General features: G+C 38.7%; 1 protein-coding gene across 8 annotated transcripts in view; it reads left to right on the forward strand.

Annotated features, from left to right (window-relative positions):
- Positions 1 to 15,577, forward strand: part of RFX4 (regulatory factor X4) — an 89,574-nt gene that overhangs the window by 48,728 nt on the left and 25,269 nt on the right. For all 8 annotated transcript variants that reach the window (XM_086887209.1, XM_086887205.1, XM_086887207.1 and 5 more), the window contains 7 exons: positions 2,165 to 2,378; positions 3,195 to 3,272; positions 5,089 to 5,252; positions 7,244 to 7,344; positions 9,061 to 9,119; positions 10,689 to 10,833; positions 14,120 to 14,214. In XM_086887209.1, coding sequence (XP_086743335.1) covers positions 2,165 to 2,378; positions 3,195 to 3,272; positions 5,089 to 5,252; positions 7,244 to 7,344; positions 9,061 to 9,119; positions 10,689 to 10,833; positions 14,120 to 14,214 — 856 coding nt within the window. The remainder of the gene's footprint in view (positions 1 to 2,164; positions 2,379 to 3,194; positions 3,273 to 5,088; positions 5,253 to 7,243; positions 7,345 to 9,060; positions 9,120 to 10,688; positions 10,834 to 14,119; positions 14,215 to 15,577) is intronic.

The raw sequence follows: 15,577 nt of genomic DNA on the forward strand, positions 1-15,577 counted from the left end.
ATTGGAAAAGAATCTGTATAAACTACTTCAGTGAGCTTTTGCCCTTTGGGATAGTAAAATTACTGAAAGTAGAACTATGTAGAAAAATTTTGGAGTTAATTTTGCTACTGTTGTCTATATGATCTTGAAACTACACAGAAACCTCTTTCATTTCACCTCTTTAAGTGAAATATACCAGGAATTAATCACTGTGCAGTAAAATTCTACTACATTTTCCAGGCTTGTTTTTTTTTCCTGCTCTGATTTAAGACAAAATTTGATACAAGACTGATGTCTATTTAAAGGATACAAGCCTTTCAGTTTTGCTCTTTTTCCCCTCTTCCCACCCTTCCCTGAGCAATTTGTGCTGCTGGCTCCCCACAGCATTTCCTTTTGGGTTCCCCTACCCCAGATGGAGCACACAGGCCATGTGTGAGTTTTATGGCTCGTATATGCAATGTTCATCTGGCAGCTGCCAGGAACCAAACTGGGCACTTAAACCAAGAGCTGGAGGTGTTACCATTCAAGCTAAAAAACAAACAAACAAACAAAAAAACCCACAAACTTCTACAGCTGGTGTTGTAGCCCCTCACCATTAGTTACCTGTAACAGGTTAGGAACAGTCTGGAGGCTGGTTTCTTGTATAGAATGCATGTTTTTACCGAAGCTCTGATGGAAAAATTTGGAGCCAATACAGTTGCTTTCTAAGGAAATTTCGTTCATACCATGTCAGTGTAATGTTTTAAGGTATGTCACTTGGATTATTCAATGTTGAGTTCAAGATAGCTTTTATTTTTAATGGAAAATAGGGAATGTTCTCGGTGGGTGTGGCCAGGAACCACATACTAGAAATTTGCCACAACACCCCAGGCCTCCTCTCAGCTCTCAGGTGTGCTGATAGAAAAGTTTGGGTGTTTGGCCACTATTTTCTGCTGGGGATTATGATATGCACTGATCTGTGGGTGAATGACTGAGGGGAAAAAGGAAAAGTCACTGATTAGTTTAAGCTACCGTCATTTACATGCTACTCTTCAATTAATTTCATTGATGACCCTTGTAGAACTGCCTCAAGGGAATTTGTGTCTATTTGAATGAACAGATGTGGTGGCAGCAGTCTGAAATAGTAACTGACTGAAGAGTCAAAGAAGCTTTCAGAGATAGAAAATTCTTGTGCCATCACAGTGGGGTCCAGAGGACAGAATCTCATGATGATCTTACAGGTTATAAGGAGAGAAGAGGAGGATTATTGGAAAGTCTGTATAGGATTTGGCTGAAGCAAAAGTATACCAGCAATGCAATCTTGTGATGCCTTTTGTAATCACTCCTAATTTAGCTGATGGGTTGGGTGCCTGCAGCTGAGAAACTGAAATAAAAGTTAGGAAATTACAGAAGGACTAAGAGAAAATCTCTGCTGCTTTGATACAAAAGTTGTGCTTGATAACCAGTGCTTCCACCAGCACCTACAATAAAGCTGAGTGGTAGCACAAGCTTGTGCTGTAAGATCAAGCACAGCCTCACTGTAATTCCCAGTGTGGTCTCACAGAGAGGTACTGCTGTCCCTTGCTAATTAAAGCCCAGTGCTGATGCTAGGGTATGCAGCAAATAATTGGAATTGTACATTTCCTTCCATTCATTGCTTTCCAGCATAAGCCTTCCCCACCCCTCCCCCCCTTTTCGTTAAAATGTTTTTATTTTCTGGAACATTTCTGGTTAATTTGTTTGCAATAAAGACTTGTGCTTTTCAGGGACCAAACCAGCCCTCAACAACCTGAGAATCAGGGAGCTGAAATAACAGCAGAAGAGCTGCTCCAGAGGGTCTGTACCTCTGCTTATTGCTGAGCTAAAGGAGCAGCTGCACAGCAGAGCTCTGCCAACAAGCAGCTGTAGGATGCTTTTTCTTTTCACTAAGACGTTCAAAAATGGAAGAACATATTTTTCCTCCCCTACAACAGAGTCACCTTACTTTTACCACAAGGAATGAAAATTGGAAGCTCAATATATTACCACAGTATTCTGCTGCTGAATCAATGCTTATTATTAATGTATAAACTATTGCTCTGTCTAATTTGCTACAGAAATAATTTGCTGTAGAAAACATTTGCATTATCAGTTTCCCTTGCCTCCATATATTTCTCTTTAATTTTCAAACAATCTGCTTTATAAAATACACATCTCTATGTATCAGGTACCATTATTATGGAATTGCAGTGAAAGAAAACTCCCAGTATTATGATGTGATGTATTCTAAAAAAGGAGCAGCTTGGGTCAACGAAACAGGAAAAAAAGAAGTAACCAAACAGACAGTGGCGTATTCACCACGATCCAAACTGGGAACATTGCTGCCAGAGTTTCCAAATGTCAAAGATCTAAATCTGCCAGCCAGTCTGCCAGAGGAGAAGGTAACACTTTGGAAATCTTTTCTCAGCTTGTCTTGGTTTCTTTTTTTTCCCTGCTCTGGATGAAAGCTTTGTCTAATATATAAAGACTTTAAACTAGAGTAAGTTTAATAATGCTTTGACTTGATTTATGGGGGACTGAATTACTTCATCTAATAAGAAGAAATAACTTCCCTTAAAAAGGGGAGCTGACAGTATCATCTGTACAATACTTCTAATGCCTGTGCACATTTTTTAAAAAGTTACATTACATATAGCAGGGCAACTCTATGTGATGTTCAAGGGCAACTTTTAAAATATGTCACATCCCTCTAATCTGTGAACACACTTGATGGCAAACTGACAAACAGTTCTAATGCTTTTTTGAGCAGAGAGGGACTTAGTGCATTTCTTATTCTTCTAGAGTAGAAATTCAGAAAATCCTGTATGCACATATGACAAAAATGCTCTGGCTCCTCTTGGCTGAGCTTGCTAGGTTTCTGGTTCTATTCACATGTGTAGTATCAATGTGAAGTGGACAAAAGAATAGGGTTTTTTAGTTCTTTATGTCCTAATTAGGGCCACATTCTCGTCTTTGATCTCACTGAGGCTTTTTGCTCCTCTTACATTTGAAGAATCCTATTGACAGAAAAATCCATGAATTCAAAGGGAGAATTTACTTTTAAGAAAACTCATTTTACAGCTAATCTAAACACACTTTAACTGATTTCATTATTTTTGTGGTTGCACATAGATAAGGAAAAAACTTGCTTCTTCTATGTTCTGTGTTGGATTTCTTAAAGCAGAATGACCTTTTGTGTCTCCCTCATTCTTTTTCAGGTTTCTACCTTTATTATGATGTATAGGACTCACTGTCAGAGGATACTAGACACTGTAATAAGAGCAAACTTTGATGAGGTATGGTTAGAAACTGCAGCTGCAGTTAATGATACATAAGATATCAGTGGATTTGAGACCTTATTTTGTATGTTATATTACAGACGTGGGGGTTTGTATTACTCAGTGCTTTTCAGGAACAATATCTGTACTTGAGTATCTAATATGTGACTGATAGCACGAAATCTCACTTACTGGGTGAGCTGGAGGAACAAAAGCAATGAGAATGTTTTTGCTCTCTGTTGTCCAGCAGGATTAAGGTAGCAATATCCCCTTACAAGATGTTGGGCAATCCAGTACTTACAACTCGAGAAGTGTGTCCACCACAACTTTTTGAAGCTTTTTGTTGGGACTGAACTGTCTGAAGGAATGCCTCTGAGTGCTCAGCAGAGCCAGAGCAGGTGTCACAGCAACAACAGTGGGCTCTGCTGGTCTGTTCACAATGATGCATAGTGGTGGGGGGATTACAGCCTCCCAAATATCCCAGAGAGCCATAGCTGGAGTCTCCAGTTGCTCAGCTGTACTGCAGTACAGCTAGGAACACACAGACACACTGCTCAGCAGTTAATACCATCTCTTAGAGATAGATAAGACTTGGACCTGTTCATATCTGACTGAATCTGAGAGGTTTCTGGCAGTGCACGAGACAGCTCTGTAATCAGAGCTGAAAAATAAAACTGGAATGCAAGCAGGTTTATATTACATGGGAAGATGGCTTCTTATCTAGGATAACAAATCTGGCAATAGAGATACTGAGGACATGATCCAAACATGATATTTAGATCCTGGGGAAAAAAAAAATCAAAGGAAATGGGTCTTTTGACTCTGTTTTCAATGGGAACAATGGGAAAAAATCCTTACTTTTCCTCTTCTTACTGCTTAATTCTTATACTCTTCTGGTTTAAAGCTGGTTTTGCACCATTGTACTGAGCCTAGAAGTTTCCACGTATGAAAAATACATGACACATTCTGGAAATTTAGCTGGGCAAGTCTCAGAACAGTTTCTTAAGAGCAAGACACTGGATTTTATTAGGTTTATCAGGATCTGTGGTAAGGAAGGGGCTGAGCAGAAGCAACATCTAAACAGCAAATACTCTTTGCTACATGTGGTGCAGTTGCTTAGTTCACTACAGATTGTATGCAGAAAGTTATTGTACATGAGTGTTGGTGTTCTGACCCCTGTGGAACTGATCATGTCATTCTCTGAATAACACCTTTATTTCCTACATTAGAATTTTCAGAGGTATATTCTGCCGTGTCTGAAATCTCTCCCCTATTTTCCTTTTTCTTTTTTTTTTTTGGCTTTTTTCATTTTTTCCCCACTTTCCTTCATAGTGGAGGAAAGATAAAATCCAAAAGTGTAGTGTTTCTTTCCAAAGCAAAGGCATAAAATGGTTTATTGACCCATGCAAGTAATTTACTATCCTCCTCTCCTTCTCTCCCTCCCTCCCTCCCTCCACCAAAGCCTAGATTGCATTCCTTTGTACACTGAGACAGAGTGCAAAGAGAGAGAAAAAGGTTTGACATGTGGAAGCCAAAGAGTTAAACTCATCAGCCACTGATGGAAGGTAAAAATACCATGATTCCCATGGGTGTTTCTTCTGCAGTGACACAAAGACTCCCTGTCACCAGCCCCGAGTGTCTCCTCACCCTTTGGATGATTATCCTGTTGTGTGCTGTGTTACAGTATGAGCCTGTCCAGTTAAGGAACGTGCCCTGCCTGTGTTGCCCGGCTCTGGGACTAAAACAAATGCTGTGTAAGCAGGGTCACTTAAAGAGAATTTGTGGCCTTTGATTATTTTAATTTTAACATTCCTGCTTCTTCTCGTGATTGCAGGTTCAAAGTTTTCTTCTGCACTTTTGGCAAGGGATGCCTCCTCACATGCTGCCCGTACTGGGCTCTTCAACTGTAGTGAATATAGTGGGAGTTTGTGACTCAATTCTGTACAAGGCAATTTCTGGAGTTTTGATGCCCACAGTACTACAGGCCTTACCTGACAGGTAACTGACCCCTTCTAGCTCAGCAGTCTTTGTTGCATTTATTTTCTTCAAGAATGACACCATTTCTCAGAGAGCTGCTTGCTGAAACCCATTTTCTGACTTAAATCACAGTGTCATTTGAAAGGAGTTGAAGAGCTTACATGCTCCTGGAAAGATGTTCTGATTTTAACAAGACTTGTATTATGAAAAACTTAGAGAGTTGGGGGTTTTTATGTGATGAAGGACACCAACTTCTTCTTGTTTTCTTCATGTTCAGCTAAACCCAAACTAAATTCACTATTCCAATCCATGTGGTAGATTTCAGCTGGTCTCTTCCTACCTGGCATTCATGTGAGTCCAAGCATTCCTGTTCACAGAGGTAAAGCAGGACAGAGATCAACAATCCACAGCAAAAAGTGTAATCACTGAGTGCAGCCAACATGTTTCCCTCTCTAGTTTTACTTGTATGGACATCAGGAAGACATCTTTTTCTAAATAGTCCTGTACCCTTTTAATATTATTTGACTGATGTGCTCTTGACATTGAGTAATTTGTTAAGAATTAAGAAGAAACTCTAGGAGTTTTTTTACTGGAACTGTGTGTTTAGTCCTTAAGATTTTAAAGTGTCTCTAATCAAGGAAAATGTTTTCATGATGTTGTCCTGCTCTCCTAGGTGCATTTCAAATCTGCTAAAGTGAACATATTTTACACAAGAAATCTGCTATGAGCATGGGCTGTTCTTGATAAAACATGTACATTTTTACAGGCTTTGCCCCTCACCCCCCCCCCCCCCCCCCAAATCTATTTCATTGGAAGGATTAAACAGAACAGCAGTCCTTTTCTCAAGCTGCTTAGTTCTTTCATAGCAAATAAGGAGAGACTTGAGTGTGAATATAGACTTTTGTAATGCATATAAAGGGCCAGATTGTGGCTATTAAGCCATAGCCTGCACTGGAGGGGGTGAAGAAGGGTCTCATTGCAATGGAAGCTCCCGAAGGAAATCTTGCTGACTCAGCCAGAATCCTCTGAGATACTTCCTGGGAACAAATTCTGGCTATCCAGAAAAGGCACTTTTTAGTGAGCCCAGCAGTTGTCATCCATCCCTGTTCTCTTTGGGTGTTTTTGTGGAGCAGAGCAAGTCTATGGCCATGTTTATTTTACCACCTCTGTTGTCCGTGCAGTGTGCTAGGAGTACAAACAGAAACCTTTTCTTGGTTGAAAGGGGGAAGTTCCTTGTATCTTTTCTCTCTCATTTGTGCATTTCTAGCATTGCTACGGGCTGTGCAGCTTTGTCTGTCAGAACGAACTCTTAGGATCCTCTGCACAGCACTCCACAACTGCTCCTGGGAATTGACATTTTTTACTGAGGATTCCAACAAGAAGGGCAGAATGAGCTGCCTTCCAAGTTTAACAGGAAATGATAGAACCAGCAGGAAAGGGTAGCAAGAAAGAAGAGGGAAATTTCACTTCTCTGGGGAAGTTCCAGTCCTCTGCAGGGCTAAGCAGGCAGGTCCTGCTCCACCCCCAGTTCCCCACCTGTGTGGGCTTGGCCTGAAAATTCCTCCCCCCATCATCATCATCATCATCAGTCACTGACTGGTTCTGGCCTGCAGCAGAGCTGGTTGTTGCTCCACTTGAATATCCCCCTGGACATTTGTATAAATGTGGGCACAACCGAGATGAAATCCAAAGCTTGGTTTATTGTCGTCTTTAAACAGTTGTGATTTCATATTTGTAGAGAGTGGGAATGATTTTATTTAAAGTAAAAATACTGTTGGTAAGTATCAAAGCAATGCTGTACAGAGATGGGAGGTTTTGAACATGGTGATAAATTTTGCTTTTCTTGCAAAAGTTGTCAGAAGCTTTTCCTCAGGCCTACAAACCAAAATATGTTAGCAACTCTGCATAATAATGAGTTGTAAATAAATGACTCATGGTCTTCACACCTTCACAGCTTTTACAGTACAATGCACAGAGTAAACATGATGTGATGTTGTGATTCCCTTTTTCAGTTTGACACAGGTGATCCGAAAGTTTGCAAAGCAACTGGATGAGTGGCTGAAAGTAGCTCTCCATGATTTGCCAGAAAACCTACGAAATATCAAATTTGAGTGTATGTATTGCCCAATCTCTCTCCTGTTAAACTTGGACAGACAATGTTTATTGATTACAAATTAATTGGAAGTGAGACTAGTGTTCTTTGGGAATTAAAATCTGTCATCATTATAAATCTTGCATTCACTTAGAATCTCCACTTGCCAATGAGAACCAATCTCATTTAGTGAAATAAGGCACTGCTCAAAATGAGAATTTCTTTTTCTTTCTTGTAGATTCTGATAAGAAATTAATTTTGTTGATAGTAAGCAAACACTAAGGGTGATATTAGGCAAAGAAAATTATTAAACAAACCTTTAAGCTAGCAGAATTTGAATACAGCTTGAGGCCCTTACTCAAAAAAGTGCCAGAGTTAGAAATGAAGGAGATCAAATTACCCTGTCACCACAGGAAAGGGCACTAGTCCTTTTCAGACGTGCTTTGTAGATGCCTGCAGTGCACATCACCTATTGATAAAGCCTGCTTTATTTCACAGCTCTCAATTCTTTGCCTTTCATGAGCACTAAATTCCACACCACAAAGTTAAAGGGGAAAAAAAAAAACTAATTTAGGAGAAGGATTAACTATTTTGATCAGCGTGGAAAATTAGGTGTATATGTTACTGAGAACAGTCAGGATGGAAGTTGGAACAACTAATTTCAGGGTGGGTTTGAATTGTTTGCTAATTTATTTTAAAAATTAAGCAGTCAGAACTGAGAATATGCTTTATCACATCTTTTTCTGTTCAAAAACATTGGGAATCTTCAACAGCAAAATCTTTGCCAATCTTGCAGGCAGACAGAAAGAGATGGACAGTGCACTCTCTAGGCATTCTCAAGCTATACTTTTTAACTGTCTTTATGTACAGTATGGAGGGAAAGCTCACTCTGTGACCACATCTAACATGTCTTTGGATAGATCTGAAAATCTGGTCCTTTTGATATAAGGAAAATATTGTGTGCACCCTGCCTTTTACATGAGCCTTTGTTGCTTCTGCATCTATTTCCCCCTCATCAGAATTTGTGATAGGGTACACAGCCAGTGGAAGTACTGACAGGAGGAACTGCAAGCTTTTGGTCATTTTTGTAGTTCCTAAGTTGCCAATTTCGGACAAAAAATATGCAAAATGCAACATTTTAAAAGCTCATTTTCCAAGAATAGGAAATATCCTAATACAAGCTCTTGCAAAGAGCTAAACTGGGAACAGAGGACTAGCAACTATGGACCATTTCAGCCCATAATGTATTAGTACGTCATGCAATTGCTTTCAGAAACTTTGATCAAATTCCACCTGAAACCTCTTCTCATTTGCACACATAATGGAAATAGTTTTGTTATTTTATGTGCACTTACTCTTGCACCAACATTTTTCTTTCTATTAAATAGTTCTTTCTGTTCTCCAGTTCCTTTGTGTAGCAAGAGAAAATTTGCTATGCTGAGCAAGAAAAGCTTTCCATTGTCCTCTGTTTCTCTTGTCATCTCATTATTCACAGCATCTATAAATAATTGCTTGTAATATGCCTCTGTAAAATTGATTGAGCATCCAGATTTAAGGGTTTAGGTCAAGGTTTAAATTAAGTTAAAACTGAGCTAGTTGAGCACATTTTATGTAGCCACAATTTTGTATAGGATACTGGATATATTTTTTTGGTTGTTCTTGTTTAATTTAATACTTTCTGAAGTAATTATCCTTATTTAGCACAGTATATTAATATGTATTTCTTCTTTCCTGCAGTGTCCAGAAGATTCTCACAAATACTACGGCGACAGACATCCCTAAATCATCTCTGCCAAGTAAGTATTTCACTTACCCAAGTTTAATTAATGCCATTTTTACTGACTTTTCAAATAATTTTATGAATTGACAGGTTGGATTTTATTCAGAGAAGAAGATCACATTAGCAGTTTGTCTCCAATATTTGTTGTGGCCACCTCTACAAAATCAAAAAGTAATCATTGAAAAAAGCCTTTCTAGACAACTGGCAACCCCTGATCATTAAGTTCAGCAGGGTACTTTTATGAAAGTTATATTATTTGATTTGAAGAAATGGTTCATTTCCAGGAAATAAATGAGACATTCAATTTATTTAATAATAAATGCAGTTTGTATTAGGCCAGTTGCAAAGCAAGAAAAATTTCTACATGCCCAACAATACATTCCAAGTATAATTGTATATTATAAATCAAATGCAAATTCATAAAAGGGAAAACAGCTGAACTGGGTTTTAAATAGACATGTTCCTGTAACCATAGCAAGTGAATATAAAAGCTGCTCCAAAATGTTTCGTTTTCATCAGCTTACATCCAAATTACCTGTAAAAAGTCATGAAGCCAAATTCTGTGTAGTATAAAAAGGGAGAGAATGCATTGAATTAATTACTGTTTCATCCATGTATTGGAGGGGATAGTTTTTTTCCCTGTCACCTGAAAGCTGCACTTTTGGGAGGTGTATCCAAAACCCCAGGTTAACCCCCTGTGGGGTGAAACCCACAGACAGAAGCTCTAGGGAAATAAAAAAAAACTCCTGCAAGGAATTTTTGGTAGGTTTCTGCCACCATTATTTTAGTGATGGAGACAGAGACACTCGTGCTGCCTTCCCCCAAATACCATAGATCATAACTGAACTCTGGAGGTCCATAGCAATTCAGAGGATACAAAGATAAAGAAATCAAAACCTTCTGCATCAAACCTGGGATCAAAGCTCCTAGAAGAAGGAATCTTCAAGTGCATCACTCCCTTGGGAAAGCTGATAACCTTGGTGTGTGTGTTATCATCTCTGCTTAACTTAGAGAGATGTGTGTACATGACCATGGCCTTGTGTCACTTCCTTTACTCTCAGTCCATCCTCCCCATTACCAACAGCACATCGCTGTCTCAACCAGCCAAGACACGGATCTGATGAGGAGGCCAAGGAGCTTTAACCTTTTCATGTGGCTGAGGGAAGAATGAGAGTCTTCATAGATTGGGAGAGGGGAGGGTGCAAACCTGAGTGGGGTTTGTTTGTTTGGTATTGGTTTGATTTTTCTTGTTGCTTTTTTTGTTCTGAACTGAGGCTTGAAATGAAAACCAGTAGAGCTGTTAGAGATTGAGGGGCCTAGCAATGGCAGCATCAGACTAGTGCTGCTCATTAGGGATTGTGGTGGATGCAGTCAAAATACTTGCTGTTGATTAAAGTAGGCAAAATGACTGAAGAGTTCTGTTGTTAGAGAGCCCTGTAATGTCCATAAGACATCAAGCTGGTGGGTGGGGGTCCATGAGGAGAATCAACTTAGTGAGCCCAGCTAAGGAAGCGTAAAAGGGGATAAAGCCTATTTTTTAACCTAATAAAGCATGAACTAATGAATAGATTGGATTGGATTACAGGCATCAAGAACAGTGATCCACAGTGCAGACATCACATTTCAAATGCTGGAGGACTGGAGGAATGTGGATCTGAATAGCATTACCAAACAAACCCTCTATACTATGGAGGACTCACGGGAGGAACACAGAAAGCTCATCATACAATGTAAGAGCAGAATCTTCAAATAAAGCCAGGTGAACTTGGCTTCCTGCTGCAAACAAAGCTCAGAGAAAGTAGTGCTGGTTTTGCAGCCATTGGTTTGCTTGGAGGCTTAAGATAAATATAGACATTTACCAAAACCTAAGGCAAAGCCCTGTCGAGGTCTTATGTTTTGGGGCATAGATCTGGCCACCGCTCCTTGATGCTTTCCTTTCTAGTACCCAGAACCTTTCTAGAACCCAATGGCACAAAACTTACACCCAAATTCAGTAGGATTTTTAACATGAACCTGAGCAAACTAAATTTGTGAGTTAACCATTGAATATGTGGAAGTCCAATCTTTCCTGCCGTAGAACTGCTGGAGAATTGTCTTTTGAATGGCTTTGACACTTAAGTGGTTGTGTATTTGAGTCCCTTGTAAACTTGCTTATAAAGAGCTCCTTTTTACACAGTGTTTTCATAACCAAGAGCATTTGATGGGATAAGTTTCTGCCCTCAACTTCTATGACTACATAGAAGCCCCATATGGGACAAGCTCATTGGCTGATTTAGCTTCTGTCTAGTACAGTGAAGGGTATGGGCTTGAAATTGACTTTGGAGGTCTTGGCAACTGGTTTTACAATTCAAGATCTTTTGCAAATACAAAATATTCCTTCCATCATCCAGAAGTGTTGCATAGTTATAAGCTCAGGTGTAACCTGAAGCACACTGAGTTTTGTTGTTTTGAGGCAACATAGCTTTGTCTTTAACATCCTTCACATAACCTCACTTCCTGTGAACCCACCTGCTGTATTGCCATCCCTCTCCTGAGGGGGACCAGCCATCTTTTACCCAGAATCTGCCTGAACAGGGCACAACCCAGGCAACCACTTGTGGGAGCCCAGGAAGGGTAGGTTTGCTAGTGAGGCAACTCTTTCACAGAGTGGCTGGGAAGACAAGGGGTGACACCTTCACATGTACCCTGGACTCTACAAGGTTGACTTTGGCAGTCATCCCACCGTGTTAACACTTGAATTCTTCTCCTCGGCTCAGGGATGGGCCTTGCATTCTCTGCTAGTTCTGTTTTCCAGGGAGAAGTTCTTATTCTTTCCTCTTTTTCTTAACCCTTGATTCATCTCATGGCCCTCTTCCCTTTTGAGGAGATAGGAACTTGACCCGGCAGCAAACTTCGGTAGCATACAGTGACACCGAAGTCCAAAAGCTGAGTGAATCCTTCTGTCGTCTGTTATGTTTTCAAGACCTATCCAACATCCTACTGCTGGTCAAAAAAAAGTTTTCAAAGTTATACTCACTAGTAGCAGCAACATTTTGGCTGCCATTCAGAATATCCTTAATGTTTAAGGAATCTTCTTGTGTATGTAGCATTAGTGTAATGAAATCAAACTGAATTTTCCTGAATGCTGTTGGATTTGTGCAAGGTTTTTTTGCATTTTAGGCCTATATAGTCCAATAAGAAGTTAGTCAGAATAGTAAGCTAATAGCTGCATGAGATAGGATGCCAATGAGGTGTTCAGATACATATAGAGAATATTCTAGAACTTAGATATTTTTTTTCCCCATCTTTGATGTTTATTCTACTTGACCAAAGATTTTTTTACTATGCCTTGTATGACTTACATGGCATCAATTAAAGGCCTGTTTTCATACTTTTGTTACTAATAATCAAGGAAGTACAATTTCAGCTACTAGAACTAAAGGGAAAAAAAAACATTGTTTATAAGCCTGTAAACAGAGAGAAACAGAAAAATCACTGGGTATAGGAGAACCTCTTTCCTGTTCTGCTGGACTACCTATCTCTGGCATGATTTCTGCTTTATTCCCTCATTCTCAGATCCTGTTGAGGTATTTTTAACAATTGCTCAAGGCTAAACATCTGATTTTCTCAAATAGGGTGTTGTACACAGTTGCATTGCTCCAGCAGCAAAGCAGGCAACTGATTTGTTTTTCTGCTCTTGCTCCCCTCTTTGCACAGCATATGATATTGATGAATTACTTCATCTGTTGTATCAGGCAGTTTTTGTCCAGCCAAATACTCAGGTAAGGAGACAACATTTAGATTTCTCTGTGATCCTGTTCTGAATGAAGGGAGGTTTCCCACTCAATAAAAGAATGAAAGAAGATAAGGGTGGTCCAAACATCATTTCCCTTCTTTCTCAACTAATGTTTCTGGTAACTCAGCCTTTCCAAGTCTCAGTTAAATAAAGTTGTAGTCAGTTGTAGTCAGCAAATGCATTCCTGCTCATCCTCCTGATCCAACAGGATCAGGGAGGTTGTTCTTTGCATTATTTTTGGATATCCTCTCTGTCTCATTTCCCTAGCTATCATCTCTACACTTTGCCTCCTCCACCCTTTTCACTATCTTTCCTATGGAGAGAATTCCTTCTTCCTGTTATTTATAATTAGTTGTAAATAGAATTGCTTAGCACATTGAAATCATCCTGTAACACAGCAGGCAGAAAGTGTCTTTCTTCTTGACCTACTGAGCCATATATCTTAGCCGAGCTGATGAATAGTTTGTTGCGGTGTCAAAGCACGTGATTCTTTGTCTTCCAGCCATTGGTTCTCATACATAAACGAGACTTGAAGTTCTAAGGACTGCAGCCGAATGACTTCTTTTAACTTTTTGTACTAAAATATTAATATGTGTACTTGGAAAAAATCAAAATGTATACAGGTTTCTATTTACAAACTCTTCTTGATAATGAGCATTTCTGCACGGATAGTAATTTGTTTTGAAGAAGGAGAAGTTTATGGACATTCTTTGTGTGTGTGTGTCTGGCATTGCAAATAGATGATTTGCAGCAGTTAAATCATGATTTTGCAACTAAAGCATTATACAGATGAGCGCCCTATCAACAATACTCATTCACTTGGTGCCTTGAAGATTCTTTATGCATTTCTAAATCAATTTCATGCGTGACATTTTTTCATCACTGGGGTCAAGGCGTAGTTTCTCACTCTTCATAGAGAACACCGTAAACATTTCACTTCTGGGCACAGCAGACAACATAAATAAAACCACTAATTTTAAAAAATAGCTTCTGATTGGCTCACATTAAAATAACACTTTAAATGACTGCATCACTTTCAGCATAAACAAAATAAAAGACCCAGCAAACTTTTTGGGTCAGCAGCAAGAAAGATGCATTTGTTTCAGTTAAGCAATCTATTATAAAAAATATACCATAAACTCGTGATTCTTTGATAGCCTTTTGTGATTTGTTTTTCTTTTGTTTGAAACAGAATCCAAGTTCTAAGGTGGGCTTTTTTTTGGTTTTGTTTTGCATGGTAGTGTATCAGGAGTTTGATCACCTTTTGGAGGAGCAATCCCCCATTGAGTCGTACATCGAGTGGCTGGATTCCATGGTGGACAGATGTGTTGTAAAGGTTGGTAAGGAGGAGTGAGTCACTGATGTTCATTATGAGCTCTATTCAGGTAATACATTTTCAGAAAAAGTAAAAATAATTACCAAAAAAAAAAAAAGGAGTTGGTAATGAGCAGGTTTAAAGCAGTAGTTGGCAAAATGTCACCGGTTTTCCTGGAGAATTGCTCACATTCAGGATTTGGCTTTATTCTGCTCTTGTTTATTTTATTCCAAAAGATGGTATTAAAAAGAGAACGGGGTTGAGGTTTCCAATCAAATCAGTATTTCAGGGATATGGAGAGATGAATTCAGAGTCTTCCTAATGGTACAGTGCAAAGAAAAACATAACCTAGCCTTTTAAGGTTTTAATGAAAAGGATATTTAAGCTAGCTTACTTATATACAGTCAAATGTAAGGATGAAAGTCTACATTACCATTCAGTCAAGGACACATTCATGTTCCTTTTGACCTGATATGGAATACCAAGGACTTGTATTTTATTGTAATTCAAGTGCATGCAGAAACCTATTAACAAAACTTTAAAACGTACTTTCAAAAGTGATCTGGCATCACCATATTTTTACACAGAGCATGAAAATGCATAAATTACTATTTTAACTTCTTTTACTTCTTCGTAGTAGGATGTTCTGATAGAATTTCAACTCTTTGTTCCAGTTGTTAGAGCTCAAAAGTAAAATCAAAACAAATCAAAATCTGCTGCCTCTCTGTCTGCTGCAAAATAGCCATATAGAAAACAGATAATTCTCCAGATTATTTGAAATACTTTGATTGTTTTGGGGAGCTTGTCTTTTAGTCAGTAGCATGCAATTTGAAATTCAGGCCAGAGCTGTTAATTTTAATGAAGAACTTGACATGAATTTTAATACATTAATTTTAATAGTTGATTCAGTAACTCACATATGGCTATAATAAATACATTTTTGAAGAGTTAATGCCTAAATTGTGCTTTCTGGAAAGTATTTTTCCTAGAAAAATGACTAAGTGAATTCACAAAAGTAAAAACGAGAAAGAACAAAAAACTTTATATTCAATATTAAACCTCATTTGAAATAATACAAATTTGCAGTGTAGGTCAAACGTTATTGATTATAAATTGCTTTCTTGAGTAGGAGGCAAGAAGGAACATGCTAGTAATTAGGCTAAGATGAAGATCAGATCAGATTTCTTTGCAGTCCTTTTATCATGTATAAAGGAGATCCAGTCTTGAATAATATTTTATTGTTTCCTCTTTCTGAAGGTTGTCCATGGTTATAAGGTGGATTTCTGTCTAATGCCATTTTGAATTTGGGCTTTTTAATTTGTAGTGTATATTTTAATGTGAAGGTGGTGGTAAGTAGTTTTTCAGTATAAAAAGAGAAGGTGGA

The sequence above is a fragment of the Cyanistes caeruleus genome, chromosome 4 (genome assembly GCF_971803275.1).
Source record: "Cyanistes caeruleus chromosome 4, bCyaCae1.hap1.1, whole genome shotgun sequence".
Classification (NCBI taxonomy): Eukaryota; Metazoa; Chordata; class Aves; order Passeriformes; family Paridae; genus Cyanistes; species Cyanistes caeruleus.